The sequence below is a fragment of the Diabrotica undecimpunctata genome, chromosome 3 (assembly GCF_040954645.1).
Source record: "Diabrotica undecimpunctata isolate CICGRU chromosome 3, icDiaUnde3, whole genome shotgun sequence".
Taxonomy (NCBI): domain Eukaryota; kingdom Metazoa; phylum Arthropoda; class Insecta; order Coleoptera; family Chrysomelidae; genus Diabrotica; species Diabrotica undecimpunctata.
In genome coordinates this window covers 4,243,472-4,261,966 of record NC_092805.1, presented here as the reverse complement: position 1 = coordinate 4,261,966, position 18,495 = coordinate 4,243,472, and the positions used below count along the sequence as shown (strand labels likewise).

The following is an 18,495-nucleotide window of genomic DNA, read 5'->3' as shown; positions in this document are numbered from 1 at the left end:
AAAATAAGAAAGCACCGGGACCTGGATGCATCTCACCTGAGCTATGAAATACGGATCAAAAAAATTACACCGGATGATACAATGGATATTTCAGAAAGCCATAAATGGAGAACAGCTCCCAAAGAAATGTTCAGAGGCATATATGACATCTATATTTAATAAAGGAGATACAAACCGATGCTAAAACTACACAGGAATAAGTGTAATATCATCAATAGGAAGTTTATATGGGAAGATACTGCGAGAAAAGATAGAGCAAGCCATAAAGGATCAGGCAGGCTTCACGGCAGGAAGATCATGCATAGACCACATATACACACTGGAACAACTGTTGGAAAAGAAAAAAGCAAAAAATAGAGATATACACTTGGCATTTGTGGACCTGAGAAAGGCGTATGATTCTGTACCAAGGTCAGAACTATGGGAGGCAATGTACAAATTAGAAATACAGACGGAACTCATAGAAGCTACAAATGCTCTGTATAAAGAAAATAAAGTGTCCATTAAAATGGGAACAAGAATCAAAGGAGACTTCACCACAACAAAAGGGCTCCTGCAGGGTTGTTCCACATCTCCAACCCTATTCAAAATATACTTAGAGAAAGCCTTGACTACTTGGGAGTACCGGTACGGAACGAATACCTATATATGTTAAGCTTTGCCGACGATCAAGTAGTGATTGCTCAAGACCAAGACGACCTCAGCTATATGATGAAGAAACTACAACAAGAATATACCAAGGCTGGTCTAGATATTAACCTCGCGAAAACAGAGTACCTATCTACAAGTGAAGAAGACATAGAAGATCTACGGATTGATGACAACGTAACAATCAAAGGAAAGGATAAATTCAAATACCTGGGGTTTATAATCACGAAAAAGGCAACAACAGAGGAAGAAATTACACAAAGATTAGGACAAACAAGAACAGCAATCCGACAACTTAACTCAGTATGGTGGGACAGACACCTAAATATGAAGACAAAAACGCAGATTTATAAAACATTAGTGCGAAGTAATATTACATACGGGGCTGAAAATTGGATCATAAACAAGAAAAACAGCGGTAAGATAGTAGCAACAGAGATGGAATGCCTGCGAAGATGCTGCAGAGTAACAAGAATGGATAGGAGAAGTAATAACGAAATAAAGCAAAGAACATCAATACAAACAGACATACTAACATACATAGAACAAAAAAAAATCGGTTGCCTGTAAAGTCGGTTTTACGGGCGAAAATTTTACGTGACAACGGGTTTTTCTCGGTAGAATATTTATTGATATGAATATTATTAAATTGCACAATAGGAACAAGGAATTGAATGAAAATAAGAATTGCACAAATTTTAACTATAGAAATATATTTTGTTTACTAAAACATTGTACATGTAAACTTAAACTTAACTAATTTCTATTTGAGTGATTTTGTTGAGGATAGGACGATGATAGGAGAAATATGAAATGAAAGGAAGTGTTTCTGCTGTAATGTGTCTTGAACGCCAAGAACGCTCGAGAAAGACAGAGACACAAGCACGGAAGCACGCACCGATTCAACGCGCCTAATTCTCTAGTGCTGCGCGCGCAGCGGACCGATCATGTTTGAGTGGGAGAGAGACGCAAGGCATTCGCCGGTCCAGCGGGCCTCTCTCTCGTTCGGTGACTCACTGTAACAGACGTGAGCGGGCGTTACACTTTTTCATGAATGACTCCGAGCCACAACCTAATTTAAGACGTTGTCACGTCAAAAAAGACTAAAGTGGTATGGACATGTAAGAAGAACTAGCGACAGCAGATGGATAAAGAGAATAACCGAATGGAGCCCCATAGGAAGGAGGAAAAGAGGACGACCCCGAAAATCCTGGAGGAAAGAAGTAGACGACGCCATGAGTAAGAGAGGCCTAAACGATGGAGAATGGAACAACAGAGAGAGATGGAAAGGGTTAAGCGAGGGAAGGCAGTGAATACTGTAGAATCCCTAAATATATATATATATATATATATATATATATATATATATATATATATATATATATATTATTATTATTATCTTGTCTAGTAATAGAATAAATAGTACCATTAAGAGCGCATCTCCGTCGTACTCTTATGTTTTCTTTATCGCTTGTTTTAGCGTATGTATAGCGTCTATCGTGGATCTTCCTTTTCTAAAACCGTACTAACTAGCAGACGTAATAAGAGCAGACAGCTTATAAGATACAATTTTTATAATACACTCTTAAAACTCTGTCTGAGAAAGCAGAATAAACTTTCAGAAAAGTAAACTTGGCAAGACAAGTCAAGACAAGACTTGGCGTCTTTAACTTCAAGAAGCGTTGGTGGTTCCTCTTCCTTCTCGTCTGTTCCACTTACCTCATCTCTTTCAAGGATGTTCTTAACCCTCCATATAGTATAAAATATTAATGGATAAACTAAAACTCATAAATTTTTATTTTATAAATATATTTTTATTGTCTTTTAACTTTTTCTTTACTTCCTAACAACACTTTTAGTAATTTTCTTAAAATAAAATAACCAATTACAGCTGCAATTAACGCAATTGTACTAAATAACGCTATCACGTCTAATAACAAGATTTTGTACCATTCAATGTTTAAATATTGTACCTTCAGATGCGGCGCACCTTTGTTTTCGGCTACGTATTCCACCCAGAAAATGGCTAAATCCAACGGATTAACAGGTCTGCTTCTGAAAAGCTTAGACCGTTTTTGCATATTTTCTTTATATCTACAAAAAATAGCTCGATAAAAAATAGTTTAAATAATACAAAACAATCTAAATTTAAGACTATAACATATAGAGAAACAGAATAATCTATTCTGAAAAAAACAATAGATTTTTTAAATTTCATACCCCCAACAATCTCACACATTCTTTTACGACCTTCATCCATTTTCTTCGAGGTCGTCCTGTTTTTATTTTTGTACTACCCTCAGTGTTTATTAATTTTTTGAGAATGCTTCTTTCTGTCAGTCCAATTACGTGCCTAATCTAAACTAGCTGACTTTCATCCTAATATTTTAAACATTTCTTTTAATTCACCGGATCTTCTACTTATTAAGACAAGAATACCTGCATCACCACGAGTATCTTTTTGGTGTAAAATTGTATGTTGGGTAATTGTATTGTTACGTTGGGTAATACTTGGTACGAATCCTGTAACTAGCGCCCTCTATGAGAGTCAGATATAAAAACAAATTCATAAGATGTATATATTCATAGGATAGGATGTATCAGCTCACGGTTCGTAGACTTACTATACTAAGTCTAGGAATCGTGGTATCAGCTTACAAAACATCTTCTTCTTCTTCTTATGGCGCTACAACATTTTGTGAGTCTTGGCCTACTTAACAATGTTCTTCCATTCTGCCCTGTCGGATACTTTTCTTCGCCACTGCCTGATGTTAATGGTTTTAAGATCCCTCTCTACGTCGTCTATCCATCTTTTACGGGGCCTTCCTCTTGTTCTGTTTCCTTGGGGCTTCCATCTCTGGACTACTTTTACAGCTCGATTATCTGGCATTCTTTCTAGGTGACCAAGCCAATTTAGTCTTTGTGACTTTACAAATCTAACAATATCTGGGCTCTGCATTAGTTCATCCAGCTCGTGATTCATTTTAATTCTCCACGAACCATCGCTGCATTGGGTTGGTCCAAATATCTTCCTTAGTATTTTGCGCTCAAATATTCTCAGTTGATTTTCATCAGTGGTTGAGAGGGTCCACGTTTCACATCCATATGTGACCAATGGTCTAATTACTGTTTTGTAGATTCTAAGCTTAGGCTCACGATTCAGTAACTTACTTTTCATTAAGTCTTTGTATGCATAAAAGCACTTATTACCGCTAAGAATCCGTGCTTGTATTTCTTGACTGATGTTGTTGTTATCATTTATTATTGAGCCTAGGTAGGGAAAAGTGGAGGCATATTTGTAGGTATGGTTGTCTACCTTCAGATTCTCATGTTGATTCGATTTTGTGCACTCCATATATTTTGTTTTACTTTCATTTATATATAGACCAAACGTAGCATCTTCTCGTTTCAGTTTTATAACTTTTTCGCTTAATACAATTTTGTTGCGGCTTATTAAGGCAACATCATCCGCATATGCACATATTTGCATTGATCTTGTATTAATACAGCCATTTATATCCAGTTTTCTAACAACAGCTTCTAAATTTAGAATAAAAAGTGTTGTTGATAAGGCATCATTCTTTTTGTTTACCTCAACATTATTAAATCTTTGTACCCATGAAATTCTCAAAATTCGTCTGTATATATACGTCTCAAAGGCATATATTCTTTTTTCTATTTCAGAGTCCATTGTCCAACTTTTACAGCCATACAGTAAGACAGAAAAAACGTAACATCTAATCATTCGGATTCTAAGCTGCAGACTAAGGTCGGATCTTGTAAAAAATGTTTTCATGCTCAGGAATGCTTTCCTTGCTTGTTCGATTCTTGATAGAATTTCTTTTTTTGGATTACACTGACTATTGTACTCTCTACTGTTTATTGGTGTCTTTGAAAATACTAAAGTTTTAGTTTTGGAAACGTTTAGATGTAAACCGAATATTTGGCTGAGTGAACTACCTCACCTACTTTTTTTCACTGTCATCAACTAAATAACTCTTGTACTTACTTTGAATCACTCATTATCCTATCGATTTTATCAACCAACGCTGGTTCAGTAACTGTTCGAATTGGTAGATTTAAGCCCAATCCATTTTCTTCTACTAAAATTCCATTCCTAAACTGATCCGCAAAAATGGGTAAAACCAAAACCGGAACTGCATTGTACACGGCTTCCTGAAGACTCAATAGACCACCATGTGTAATAAAAAGCTTTACGTTTGGGTGGGCTAAAACGAAATATAAAATTAGTTTTGCATAAACTGTTACTGGTACATAATATAGTTAGACACAGAATAAAACATTTTGTTTTTACCGAACCTAACCAAAAAGTACTACCAGAGATAAAGCAATGGAAAGTGAGATTCTTGTAGAAAAGTATCAGTTTATTGAAAGTGTTACATCTCTTAAAAACTAAATGCAACACCTATGTTTGCTAGTGTCGTTTTTTTTGCGTCACGTCCAAAACGATATTATTGATATAAATTCGCAATTCAAAACAGTTTACTCATCAGCTGTAATTAATTAATTAAATGTTATGTTTAAAATGATATCCACCAACGTCCATACATGTATTATAAAGTCGTTGTTCGAAATTATGACAAACATATGAAGCACTTCAAGGTAAGTGTATTTTGTACGGATAAAATTTGTAATATTTCAGTATTTTGTGTACAATATTGCGCCAAAAATCATACTTGAACAACTTTTTTAGTCCTTGAAATAGATTCCAAACTAACGTGGCATAAAATTGCTACCTTTGCCGCTTCATTTCTAATATGTTTTTTGACCTCCTTTTTTAATAAACTTCTGATCCCGTTTGGCGAAATTTTTAACTAGCTTTAGTACGTATGAGTGAAAAAAAAGTCTACTTTGATTTTAACGTTTTTTCTCTACGTAAAGAGTGAACAAGATGGCCTTTTGCAATAGTAAATTTTAGATGTATTCTCGGAATGAAAGGTTATCCCTTGCCGGTAAGCTTGGATTCGCACTTTACCGATTTCGATAGAGAAGAGAAGTCACATTTTGGCGATTTTGAGTTTATAAAACCAACATGTATTTCTGTGGGTTACACACAATTCAATTCAGAATACACCTCCCACACTTTACATGGAAGTTCCGTCGATTTAAAATATTCATGTATTTCTGAAACCACCCTTAGTCCCGGACTAAGGTTGTTTCTGCACTAAACTGTCAGTTGTCTTTTTTTGCATATCGAGATTTACTATAACCTATAAAACTCATAGTGTTTCTATTGTTTGTTCTAATTACTGTTTACAAAAAGTTGTCTGTATATTGGAAGAAAAACGTTCAGATTTTAATATTATTATGAACAACGATCAACCAACCCCCAGTGCTGAAAACGTTAAGGATGGAGAACCTGTTACTAAAATACAGTTAGTACAATAAATTTTTTCATTAAAATGTTAACCTAAATTTTGGTAGGCCACAAATTGACACATGCAATGTCTGTGAGGAGCTTAATTTAAAAATTAAACGCCCTAGTCTTGGTGAAGCAGCAAAAAAGTAGCGGTTGCCGAAAAAGTCCTACACTGCCGCCGAAGTAAAAATTTTTACATTGCTCTACATGATCAAGTTGAGGAATGCATTCAAGGAGATGATGAAGAAGCAATCGCCTTCGATTTTATGCAGAACCTTATAACTTCCAGCAATTCCTGTACAAGATATCTGTCGCAGCTTACAGTAAATGTTTTTTGAAAAATATTAAGTCACGAAAATCCGTTCTTTATATTTATAAGGAAGCAAAAGCAGGAAAAAGCCCGAATGAAGTCTGCAGCTTCCTATTGGATTATACTGAAAAATATATTGGAACAGATGTAAAAGAACTACGCCTATTTTTTGACAACTGCTCAGGTTAAAACAAAAACCACTGCGTTACAAGAATTGTTTGGCTTTAACCAATACAGGCAGATTTCAAAAAATTCTTTTTTTTTTTAATCAAACAAGAGAAAAACAATTTTTCCCACTTCGATGTTACTCATTTCTTCCCTGAGAGCGTGTTTTTGGGGTTATTAAAAGAAACCTCAGAAAATTTGACTGAGTTTATGACATCTATAAGTACACGGAGGTCATTGTTACCGCAAGTGCCCAAAATCTATTCACTGTTTGTGAAATTAAAAAGGAAAGTATTATAAATTTTAAAGACTGGTGGCCTAGATATTGTAAGTCTGCATATTCGTCGACCGAGACACAGAAGTTAGAGATAGTGCAAACACTCCTGACCACGGCGCAGCAGACGAAATTTGGTTTATAATAGAACCTTTCTGCCTTTACGTGAATTTTGACTCCGCCTTCGCGCAGCTCCATGGTGAGGAGTGTTTGCACTATCTCTAACAAGGGACCAACGAATTTCGTTCTCAATTTTGCAAATTGCATCATTTTGTCTACAGCGTTGATGATCCCGGCATTATTTGAGCTAGTGAATAGATTAATGGTGCGATATGGTGTACCTTCAATATTTTTATTTCAAAAACAAGTAATGTAACAATTACAATGCCAACTCAAAAGGCTCCAATACTAGAGGCCAAAAAAGAAAATTTTACCACACTGCTTCAATGGGTGGATGAACCGTTCAAACCATTTTACGAAAATATAATTCAAACATCAGCAACTAAGACAAAATCCAATGAAGTCACAAAATAAACTGCATGATATTAAAATTCTTTAGTAATAAATATTTTTGTTTTGAAACCTGACATTTCATTACTGAAACAACCTAAGTCCATTTTAAAAAAGTTAGTAACGATTTAGAATGCTTTTGTTTTTGATAAATTCTTACATTAGGTGTCATTTATTAACTTCAAACTTCGCTTTTAGTGAAGATGTTCAGATAAACTCTCAAAACGTTTTTTTCATCTCCTGCAAACTGTCTGAATGTGACTTAAGTTGTTTCTAAAATAAGCGATTCATATATATTCCCTACGTTAATGTCTGCTGTTATCAAAATTCCACTTCCAGGAGATTTATCTGAAATAACAGGATCTCTATTAATTTGAACACACGGCCTGATCTCTGCAATAATTATTCAACCACACCTCCACAATAATCATTAATTGAACACAGTACAGACATCTGCACATTTAAAATTTTGGCCCTAAGACCGCCTACATTGTGATATTATTAAAAAAAATAAGAAGTTATTTTTTTAAGTTTTTTTTTAATTTGAGAGCCGCACTTTATAAACTTAACAAAACATCTTTACCATCGTGTTTCCTAGCATGTTAGGCAAATCTAAACAATTTAATTATATCTAAAATTACTATCATAATTTGTAGAGTATATAAATTACAAATAAAACTTACCCAAGACGTCTTGTTGGGAAAACCACTTTCCGACTTTAAAGTTAGCAGGTTTACTTGAAAACACACTGTCGTCCCATTTCCAAAGAACTTTTTCCTTTCTTTTCTTTAAAGCGTTTACGATGGCTTCAACGGTGGCATTACCAAGCGACGAAGGCATAACATTGCTACCCACACTGAAATATATAACTCCCTCTTTGGCTTCATCCAGGAATATCTGCAGTTCCTTAGGTAACTTTTTCGGGGGATTAATATGGAAACCTCCAATTGCTATCATACTTGGTACCAAAGGTCTTGGGTCATTAATAGTTTCGTGATGGTTAACTAGTGTGAGTGAGACGTCGTAATAAAAATCTTTACCTTTCGCACAATGAGGAAAGTGTTGATTCACGAACTCCTCCTGTACCGGTAAAAATATGAAATCATTCATAATTCGTCTTGCAACTACAAATAAGCTATTCATTCCTCTTTGCCAGATATTCATTCTTGTAGGGAAATCTTGATAAAGGTCTGGCACATACGACGGCACTTCTGGATTACCAGACGGTTGGTTTACCCACATGCTGGGTGTACATGTGCCTAGAGGTATAACAGGAGCATTGAAATGACAACCTAAGACTTTAAGGGCATCATTTAAAAACTGTTCCAAAATTATTACGTCGAAGGTTTTACCGGAGTTTAGTAATTCCCGAAAATTTGGGTGTCTCAATGTAAAATTGGTAATGGCATGTCCAGGAGTGTCCATCAAATAAATTATTTTTATTGGGTTCATGTCTCCAAACTCCATCCATTGAGGTGCATTCAAATCTAAAAAACTTTAAGGTAATTGAACATAATAAAAAAATCATAAATAATAAATTAAATTAGGACAAAAGATGAAAAATAAGATGTAGAGAAGTTAATCCTTAGACGACGCAAATCCGTACTTGACCCTTACTTATTCGAAGTTGGATGAACCCCAAATTATATTACCCGCGAAACTGTATATTCATTTTTCTTGAAAAGTAGGAACCCAACTCTCAAATTTTTATTAAATAAAACGGGCAAAACCGATAATTTTCCTAAAATGTGTCCTGATCAATACGAAATACATTTCAAGATCTTAAATTTATGACATAAAAGTAATGTTTAACTTTTATGCCAACGTCTGCTGGTGTTAGGTTTCTCTTCATTTGCAATATTTGCAAATTATCACTCATTCTAACAAAATCGGGTCGCTCCATGCTCTCTTTCTGACTTTAGATCGTTTTGCAACGTCTTATAAATGCGGATGTTACACTTGGTTCTGATATCGTTGCTCCTTACTTTATATCTCAGTTTTTTATCTTCATTTCTGTTCTCCTTAGTAGTTGTTTAACAGTAATTGTTTCTGCTCGTGTTTCTGTTGCGTAGGTCATAGATCTTACACAGGTTTTGTAAATTCGTCTTTTGCTTTCAATAATCATGTATTTGTTTCTATTGGAACCGGCCCATTACAATCTGATAATGGGAGATTTTAACGGTAAACTCGAAAAAAAAAGGAACAAGAAGTGGTAATCAAAGATTTTGGGACCGTGGTAAGAAAGGAAAAGGGCAAAATGCTGACTAACTTTCTGTTGTTTTGTTTTCCGATGAAATTATAGACATTGTCATTCGTGAATCTAATATTCGCACAAGATCAATTTTAGGCGATAACTGTAATCCCGTCAGTAAGGAAAACTGTATGCCTTTATCGGGTTATTGCTTATTGCCGGATGCTTCAAGTCAAATCACGAACCAATTTTGGAGCTGAGAAGTACAAAAAACCCAGCGTTTCAGAGGCCTGATTTTCGTGCAACAACGTTCCGTATCAGAATCAAGTCTTTGCTTCGATTTCTAAGGTTTGATGATCTCGCAACACACCCAGAAAGACGGAATCTACAAGTCTACACAGGAATGATAACTAACATACCAGAAAAAGAGCGACATTATATAGTGGAATATAAAGGAATAATACGAGAAAAATATTAATATCATGCATAAAAGGATTATCAGAAAAACTCAAAAAGATGGAAATAAATTTAACATTTCAACAACATTCAAAACAACAAACACATTGAGATCTATTTTATCTAAAACTAGAACAAAGAATTGTCTTTATAAAATACCTTGTGAATGCGATCACTTTTATTTAGGTGAAACGTCAAGACCATTAAATGTAAGAATAAGTGAACATTAATCTATTGAAAATAGAGAATTTGATGGATCTCAAATATGTAAACACGTATGGGTTCAATGTAACGATTCAAATATAGTCCTAAAAGAAACATATGGTAAAAAGAGAAAAATCAAAGAAATGGCTCTAATTATGCTAAATGAGATTAATTGTGTCCCAAATTCCTCGGTAGAATGCAGTAGTAAGTTAATAAAAGGAAAATACCACTATTAGTAAGTCAGCAATATATCGAGGATATATCATTTATGTTTTTAAATAAGATAAATAAAAAATTAGAGTTTGGTGTTTATTGAGAGTAAACTAAATTTCAGACCAAACACTTACCACGTCGGGATAGTATTATGAGGTTTTTTTCCTGGTATTTTCGTCATGATTTAATATGGAATCACTAAAAGGAGAATTTTACTGTCATCATGGCATGTAGTTGTCTTTTTAAAGATGAATCACATGCTATGATTTTTCTGTCGGATATTCTCAAGTTAACGTTGATTTCATGTAATCAAATGAAATATCTTGCAATAAAGTCGTACCAGGAAAGCAACTCTGCAATATTAGCAATATCATTCTAAAGTAGACTACTTTAAAATGTATAATTCATGCCTGAATTGTCAATATTGATGAGTCAGATAAAATTAAATTATTAGAAGAATTTTTCACCAAGTAACAAAAGACAAAAATTTGTTTAATTTACTAATGTATTTTGAGAACGATTTCCGAAGTGGCAATTGCCTCATAGCCCCAGTCTCTTGACACATATATACAAATTAATTATTAATGAAAATCTTAACGAAGAAACTATTGCCTAAACTTGATTTTTATTTTTATCAGCCCAAACAACAAGCAGGCTTCAGGATAGGATATGGCACAAATGACCATTTGCATACCATAAAGATATTACAGTTGTTCCTTGATAATCCGACAGGCATGGGACCAAAGGAGTGTCGGATTACGAAAAGTGTCCGGATTACCGAAAGTGATTATATATTTGGCATTGTTTTGCTAGCAGTAGTCTACAATATTCTTAAATTTTGTGAGTAAAATCCTACCCAGATTAATATGCAAATGAAACACCCTTTTCGGCTAACTAAAACATGTTTATTAAAAGAAATATGGAAGCTAATAAATTTAATGTACATACAGTGTGCAAATAATAACTTATAAACATTATACGTACTAATAATTAAATGTCGCAACTAAGGTTGGAGACCATTTAACAAACCAAAAAATCAGGCAAAGATCAGGCATTCAATACGCCGAAGAAAACCAGCGAAAAAAGTAGCAGAAAACTGGCGACTTGCGGCCCGGTGCCAGTGTAAGGTTATTTTAAGAAACTGAGGGAGGTCTATGTCTAGCAGTGGACGCAATTGGCTGAATGATGAATTTTTTTTCTGCATATTATATCCCGGAGAAACCCTGATACTCTAGCTGCTGATCGCTTGTATTTGTATTGCTTGTAGGATTAACGCCTAGATATCTGAAGTACTTGCTACCCATTTTTATTATAAAGTGGTAAATTACATCTCTCAGGTTCTCTTGGTATTGTCATCGACTATACTGATACGGGACCAAGTCCACAGCAATAGCAGCACTATTTTCAATTTATTATGAATATGAGAAATTTCAGAGCACATTTACAATCCTAATTAATAGAATTTCATAAATAAATAATGCTCTTAATTATTATTAACATTATTAGGTTTCAATTGAAATATATAGAAAATACACCTGTTAAAAATAATTACAAATTCTGGTTCGAATTTGTCCACCTTGACTGCTATTTCGCTGAATGCAAAGATCAATGTCTTTGTATTGACCTTGATTAAATATGTTTACTTTGAAATAAAATTCCAAGCTTTGAATTTGATCATTTTCTGGTAATAAAAACCAATCTTTAAAATAAAATCATCAAAGTGAAGGTTTGATTTATTTCTTGCCAAAGTTCCTATTGGAACATGGTTAAGATATTCAAATGGAAGATTTGAGTAAAACTTTTATAAACAAACTATGAAATATTCAGAGACTACATTCTTTTAAAAAATATAGGTTGTATAAAATGAATTCTTCTTTCATTTCATCATCAAACAAAGAAGATTCGACAAAATTTCTTTCGAAATGTGGATCGAGAAAATATATATCAACGGAAGAATTATACCAGCAACTTAAAAAATGCATTCATGATGCTATAAGTGAAGCTTTGGAGTATAAAGACAAACATGAAACAAAAAATCAAGAATGGTGGTCGGAGAATATGCAAACGGTAGTAAACAAGAAGAAAACTGCTTATCAGAAATGGATGTCAACGAGAAAGGAGGAAGATTACAAGATATATAAAAAATTAAATCGAGATGTAAAAAGAGAAGTAGTGAAAAATAAAAAATGAGATGTGGGATCGAAGATGTGCAGAGGTGGATAGGTATATGGGTGGAATAAGAGTTGAGCAAGGGTGGAAGGTGATAAAGTCTCTCCGGAGGGAAGGAAAGGAAAAATCTAACTTACAGTTAATAGATCTGAAACAGTGGAAACACCATTATGAGGTCTTACTGAGAGAGGATAGATGTAAATTCCAAGAGATCGAAATGGAAGAAATGTCCTAACATACACAAATAATTGAGATAACAACCGGAGAGTTAAGCGATGCCCTCAAAAGATAGAAAAACGGTAAAGCAGAGCACCTGGAGACATCCCAATAGAGTTGGTAAAGTATGGACCAAAAATATTACATGAGATGTTGGTTCAACTATTTAACAAATGCTTAAAAGGACAAAATATCCTTAATGATTGGAATGTTGGATACATTAGCTCAATATTCAAAAAAGGGGATAAAAGCAAATGCTCTAATTATAGGGGAATAACTGTTATCAGCTCAGTGAAGAGGTTGTACGGTCGAATAATAAAAGAAAGAATAGAATCAGAATACGAAGACATAGAAGAACAAAATGGATTTCGTGCAGGGAGATCGTGCACTGATGGTATATTTGTTCTGCAGCAGGTAATCGAAAAACGGATGGCAAGGAATCTATCTACCCACCTATTGTTTGTAGATTTAGAGAAGGTCTACGATACGGTACCTTTGAAGAAACTGTTTCAAACATTGACGAAAGTAGGTCTCAGTAGAAAGTACGTGGATGCTATCGCAAATATATACAGAAATGCAAGAAATGTAGTTAGGAAAGGAAACTTTATATCTGAATCATTTCCAATAACAAAGGGGCTTAAATTTGCCCTACATAATCTTGATTGTCGTAAATACATCAACAAAAGACACAAACACTCAATACTGACACAATATTCCAATTTTTATGACCTAATTGCAATTTTAAAACCTTATGTAACTATTAAAAAACATTAATAGCCTTAACTATTTAATATAGATCTTAATATTATAGAATTAAAATTTTTAAATTAACATCAACACAACTGAAATTTTAATTTACTTAGTAATTTTATAATGTATAAATTATTGTATTTTGCTCTCCCGCTAATTACCCTCAGTGGTTGATGGGGTAAATTTTTATTTCTTGATAAATTAATCAATATTTTGGAACTTGCTTTTATTTTACGGTTTTTATTGAGCATGTAATAAAAAAAATTGATTGAAATTTAAGTTTTTTTAATACTTTTTAATTTTACTTAAAATAAAAGTAGTGTCCAGTTAATTTTACGCAACAGTGTATATAGCCAAAAGTTCCTTACCTTTCATCATGTCAATCATTCCAGTTAGGACTACATCTTTATAGCTGCCGTTCTTTGGTGGATCTTTCTCTTCAAACGAGCTTACCATAGTGACACTATGTCCGGCATTGGCTAAACCTCTCGCTAATGCGTTTCCTAAGATATAATGGCTTGGAACTGGACTCGGAAAAACTACTAAAATTTCATAACCGCTCACATTGCTTATTATTTTTAATAGAAAAATCAGAAATAAGTGTGCCCTCATTTTCTTGTCAACGTTAGCTGCGAATCAGCTTGGGATTGCCTTGAAACAAATTAATAAACGATTAACAAATCAACAATAGTTACAATTTTACTAACAGATTATTAAAACTAAAATTACATGTGTACTTATAACTAAATAAATTGTTTTGTTATCATGCTACTACGATCGGCGTAGTAGATTGTCGATAAAGGTTAAGCTAGAAATTGATAACTAATATTTTTGCAAACACTATTCATTGCAACATGGGTGTTCAATGGACAACAGCATTTGAAGACAATAGGAGTGTCCCTACAACACAAAATAAAAATGATGATACCGAACCACCGATTTTGACAGCGGAAGTAGAAGAAAAAGGAATAAAATAAAACAAAGTAAAATGAAAATAATATAAAATAAAATAAAATAGAATACAATAGGCTAAAATAGAATAGGATAGTTGAACATATCTTATTCTGAAGTTGAACAGTAGATATCAACTCAAAATTATCCAAGTTTACGCTCGAACAACAGACCATACAGACGAAGAAATCGAAATGTTTTATGACGATATATAATGCTCTTAATAACTCTCATACGCAATTCACAATTTTATATGGAAATTTCAACGCAAAAATAGGTGTAAAAGAAGCAGAGCTAGAAAAATCCTTGGGAAAATTCGGTTCCAAAGGAAGAAAATAAAATCGAGGGGAAGCTTGTATAAAATCGAGGGGAAGATTGATCTCTGAAGTCCAGAAAGACAGTCAATCTAAAGGATGAAAACCTTAAGACAAATTTCCTGGCCCTCCAGGTTGGGGGTTGGATCATTGAGCTAGCTCCTTAATATCTAGAAAAAAACTACTGCTAAAAATCCCAAACCAAGCCTCGGAAATATAGACGGATCTAAACAAAGACGAAAACGGCTACGAAAAAGGACCATGATGATAGGTACATGGAATGTACAAGGAATAAGGGGTAAAACTGAAGAGATCATTAAAGAAGTGAAACAACTTGGCCTCAACATAGTGACCCTCACTGAAACAAAGAAGAAGGGCGTTGGATCAGTAATGATAGGAGACTACATACACCTGTATAGCGGCGTACCAAAGGAAGAAAGAGCTAAGAGAGGAGTATCCGTAATTATTAACAAAAAGTTTAAAAGGAAAATTACCAGCTGGACTGCAATAGATGAAAATATCCTGCAAGTAAATATGACCCTACACCATAAAAAAACAACAATACTAGCAATCTATGCCCCCTCAGAGGATGAGAATGCAACCACAAAAGAAGAATTCTTTGCAAAATTAAACGAAGTTATTAATAGAGTTGGAAATAACCGAGAAATATTTTTATTAGGCGATTTTAATGGAAGAACAGGAAACAAGCGCAACAACAATGTAATTGGACCTTATGGAGAAGACGTCGTAAATGATAACGGAGAAAGACTTATCAATCTCTGTGAAAGTAATGAACTCAAAATAACTAACGGATATTACTGTCACAAAAACATACACAAATATACATGGTTTCAACCAACAAGGAATCTTAAGTCTATAATAGATTACGTGATAGTTAAACAAAATTCACAAATACTCATTAGAGATGTTAGAGCTATGAGAGGAGCAGTATGCGGATCAGATCACCACATGGTCAGGGCAAAAATTGTTTTCCCATATAGATTAAAGGACAGTGTCTCATCAAGCCAAGACGAACAACTTTTAGAAAGAATTGATCTTCCTCAATACAATCTGTCCAGTTTAATTCATGAGAGCACCCGCACACTATATAAGACTCGAATGGACTCCAAACTTGACGAAACACTAACAAATACCAAATGCATATATGAGAACATAATATCAAGTATTCATCAAACAGCACAGGAGGTCTTAGGAATCAAACAAAATAAAATTAGTAACAAGCTTTGGTGAAATGAAGACGTCGAAAATGCGGTAACAGAAAAGAAAAGATTATACCATAAGTGGTTGAATACAAAAGATGGCACAGACAAAGACCGATACAATGAAATGAAGAAGAAAACTAGAAAGATAATTATGACCTCCAAAAATGAGATATGGGATAGAAGGTGCAGAGAGATAGAATCTTATATTGGAGGACGACAATGCACTGAGGCGTGGAAGTTTATAAACTCTGTTAAGAAGCCGACTAACGAGAAAGTGATTCTAAATCCCATAAATCCCGAGGATTGGACACATTATTACAAACATCTATTAAATGAGAACAGAGACGAATTTAAAGAAGATATGAATTCATCAAGAATCGAAATTCTGGGAGAGCATATTACCATAGATATCAACATAGTTCAAAAAGCTATAGCAGGGATGAAGAATGGGAAAGCAAGTGGACCAGAGGGAGTAACTACGGAATTAATAAAGAATGGCTCAGAGAAATTACACAGAATGATCACGGTGATATTTAACGAATATATTAATGGACATCCAACACCAGATGAATGGAAAACAGCATATATGACCCCAATATATAAAAAAGGTGACAGGAGAAATTGTAAAAACTATAGAGGGATATCGGTCACAAGTTCAATGAGTCGACTATACGGTCGAATACTACGGGACCTGATAGAGGAAGATTATCAATCGTCTGAAGACGAAGAACAAGGAGGATTTAGAGCAGGTCGTTCATGTACAGATAACATCTTCTGTCTTAAACAAATTATAGAAAAGAAAATTGTGACAAATAGAGAGTTACATATGACTTTTGTAGATCTTGAGAAGGCATATGACACAGTCCCGCTAAATAAACTATGGGAAGTCCTGGGCACATCAAACATACATCAAACATTGGTTAGTGCTCTCAAAGATCTATATTATGGTTCAAACTCCCAAATGAAATTCGGAAACCTCTTAGCTGAAAAATTTGCAGTTACTAAGGGTCTCAGACAAGGATGTTGTATCTCTCCGACTCTATTTAAGATTTATATCTCTGCAGCTCTGAAACAATGGAAAAGGAAAGTCAAAGGAATGGGTATACACTTGAACGATCAGGATTACATATATACTTTACAGTTTGCAGATGATCAGGTGGTAATCTCAAATGACAAAGATGACATGGAATACATGCTTAGAAAACTAATTGAAGAATACCAGAAATGGGGATTAAATATCAATTTAGAAAAGACAAAATACCTCTCAATTGGAGCTGAAGCAGAACAACTCGATATCGATGACAATCAAAAAATAAATCCATGCAACGAATATAAATACCTGGGCGTCATCTTCGACCGTAGTGGAAAAGACGAACGAGAAATAGAACATCGAATTGTACAAGCACGAAGAGCTATAGCATGTTTGAACGGAATTCTATGGAGTAAAGAAATATCAAAGAAAAGAAAATGGAACATCTATGAGGCAATGGTTAAAACTAGCCTACTTTATGGAGCTGAGACATGGAGAATAACCGAAAAATATAAGAAAAAGGTCGAAGCCACGGAAATGGATGCCATCAGAAGATCGATGAGAATATCAAGAGCCGACAGAATACGGAACGAAGTGATAAAACAACAAATGGGTATAGAGGGCACTATAGTTGAGGATATTGAGAGAAAACAGCTCATATGGTATGGGCATGTGAGCCGAATGGAGGACGAAAGATTGCCTAAAAAAACGATGATGTGGCAACCCCCAGAGAAGAGGAAACGAGGAAGACCACCACAGAGCTGGAACCTGGGAGTTAGGAAAGCGATTAGCGCTCGAAATCTGGACGAAGACCTAACTCAAGACAGAATACAGTGGCGTTTGGGAGTCGGACAACGTCGTAAGACGTTATAAAAACCGAATATATATATATAGGAAGAAATAACCGAGGAGAAACGCTACTAGGATTTCTACTCCAGAATAATTTATTCGGCATGAACAGCTTCTTTCACAAAAAGATGCACAGGAGTTGGGAAAGTCCAAACGGTAGAAGAAGGAACGAAATCAACTGCATCATAAGTGACAAAAAACAAATAATTAAAGATGTAACAGTACTCAACAAGTTCGCCACAAGCAGTGACCACAGAATGATACGAGCGAAAGTCCAAATCAACATAAAAAGAGAAAGGAACTTAATGATTACAAATAAATTGCATGGTATCTGGACACCCCCATGAGATATCAACCAATATCAGACACATATCAATAATAAGCTACTAGTGCATGAAACCTTCGAAAACAATCTTAACGACTTAAATAATTGCATTATAAACGCCTTACAAGAAAGTCACCGAGTGCACTGTCCTAAAATAAAATCAGACAAATGAGAAGCGATAAGAATGCAGACAGCCACACAGACAAGAGAAATGAATACAACTGTTTCGAAAGCAATCAGAAGAGATTTAAGGAAATTGTAAAACCGATAGTATTAAACTTACTATACAAGAAAATAACAGTATAAAAGTTTGATGT

At 34.4% G+C, this 18,495-nt stretch overlaps 1 protein-coding gene across 1 annotated transcript; it reads right to left on the bottom strand.

Moving 5' to 3' along the window:
* Nucleotides 1-2,440: 2,440 nt before the first annotated feature.
* Nucleotides 2,441-14,219, bottom strand: LOC140436365 (UDP-glycosyltransferase UGT5-like). Its single transcript, XM_072525109.1, has 4 exons — nt 13,855-14,219; nt 7,971-8,774; nt 4,658-4,877; nt 2,441-2,742 (listed from the first exon to the last, which is right to left on the bottom strand). The coding sequence occupies exons 1-4, from the start codon at nt 14,096-14,098 to the stop codon at nt 2,463-2,465; spliced, it is 1,548 nt and encodes a 515-aa protein (XP_072381210.1). The 5' UTR covers nt 14,099-14,219; the 3' UTR covers nt 2,441-2,462.
* Between the last annotated feature and the right edge of the window lie 4,276 nt (nt 14,220-18,495).

Coding starts and splice junctions, on each gene's coding strand:
- LOC140436365 (XM_072525109.1), bottom strand. CDS start 14,098: ATGAGGGCACACTTATTTCTGATTTTTCTATTAAAAATAATAAGCAAT. Junction 8,775..13,854: donor AATGATTGACATGATGAAAG/GTAAGGAACTTT, acceptor AAAGTTTTTTAG/ATTTGAATGCACCTCAATGG. Junction 2,743..4,657: donor AGGATAATGAGTGATTCAAA/GTAAGTACAAGA, acceptor TATTTTTTGTAG/ATATAAAGAAAATATGCAAA.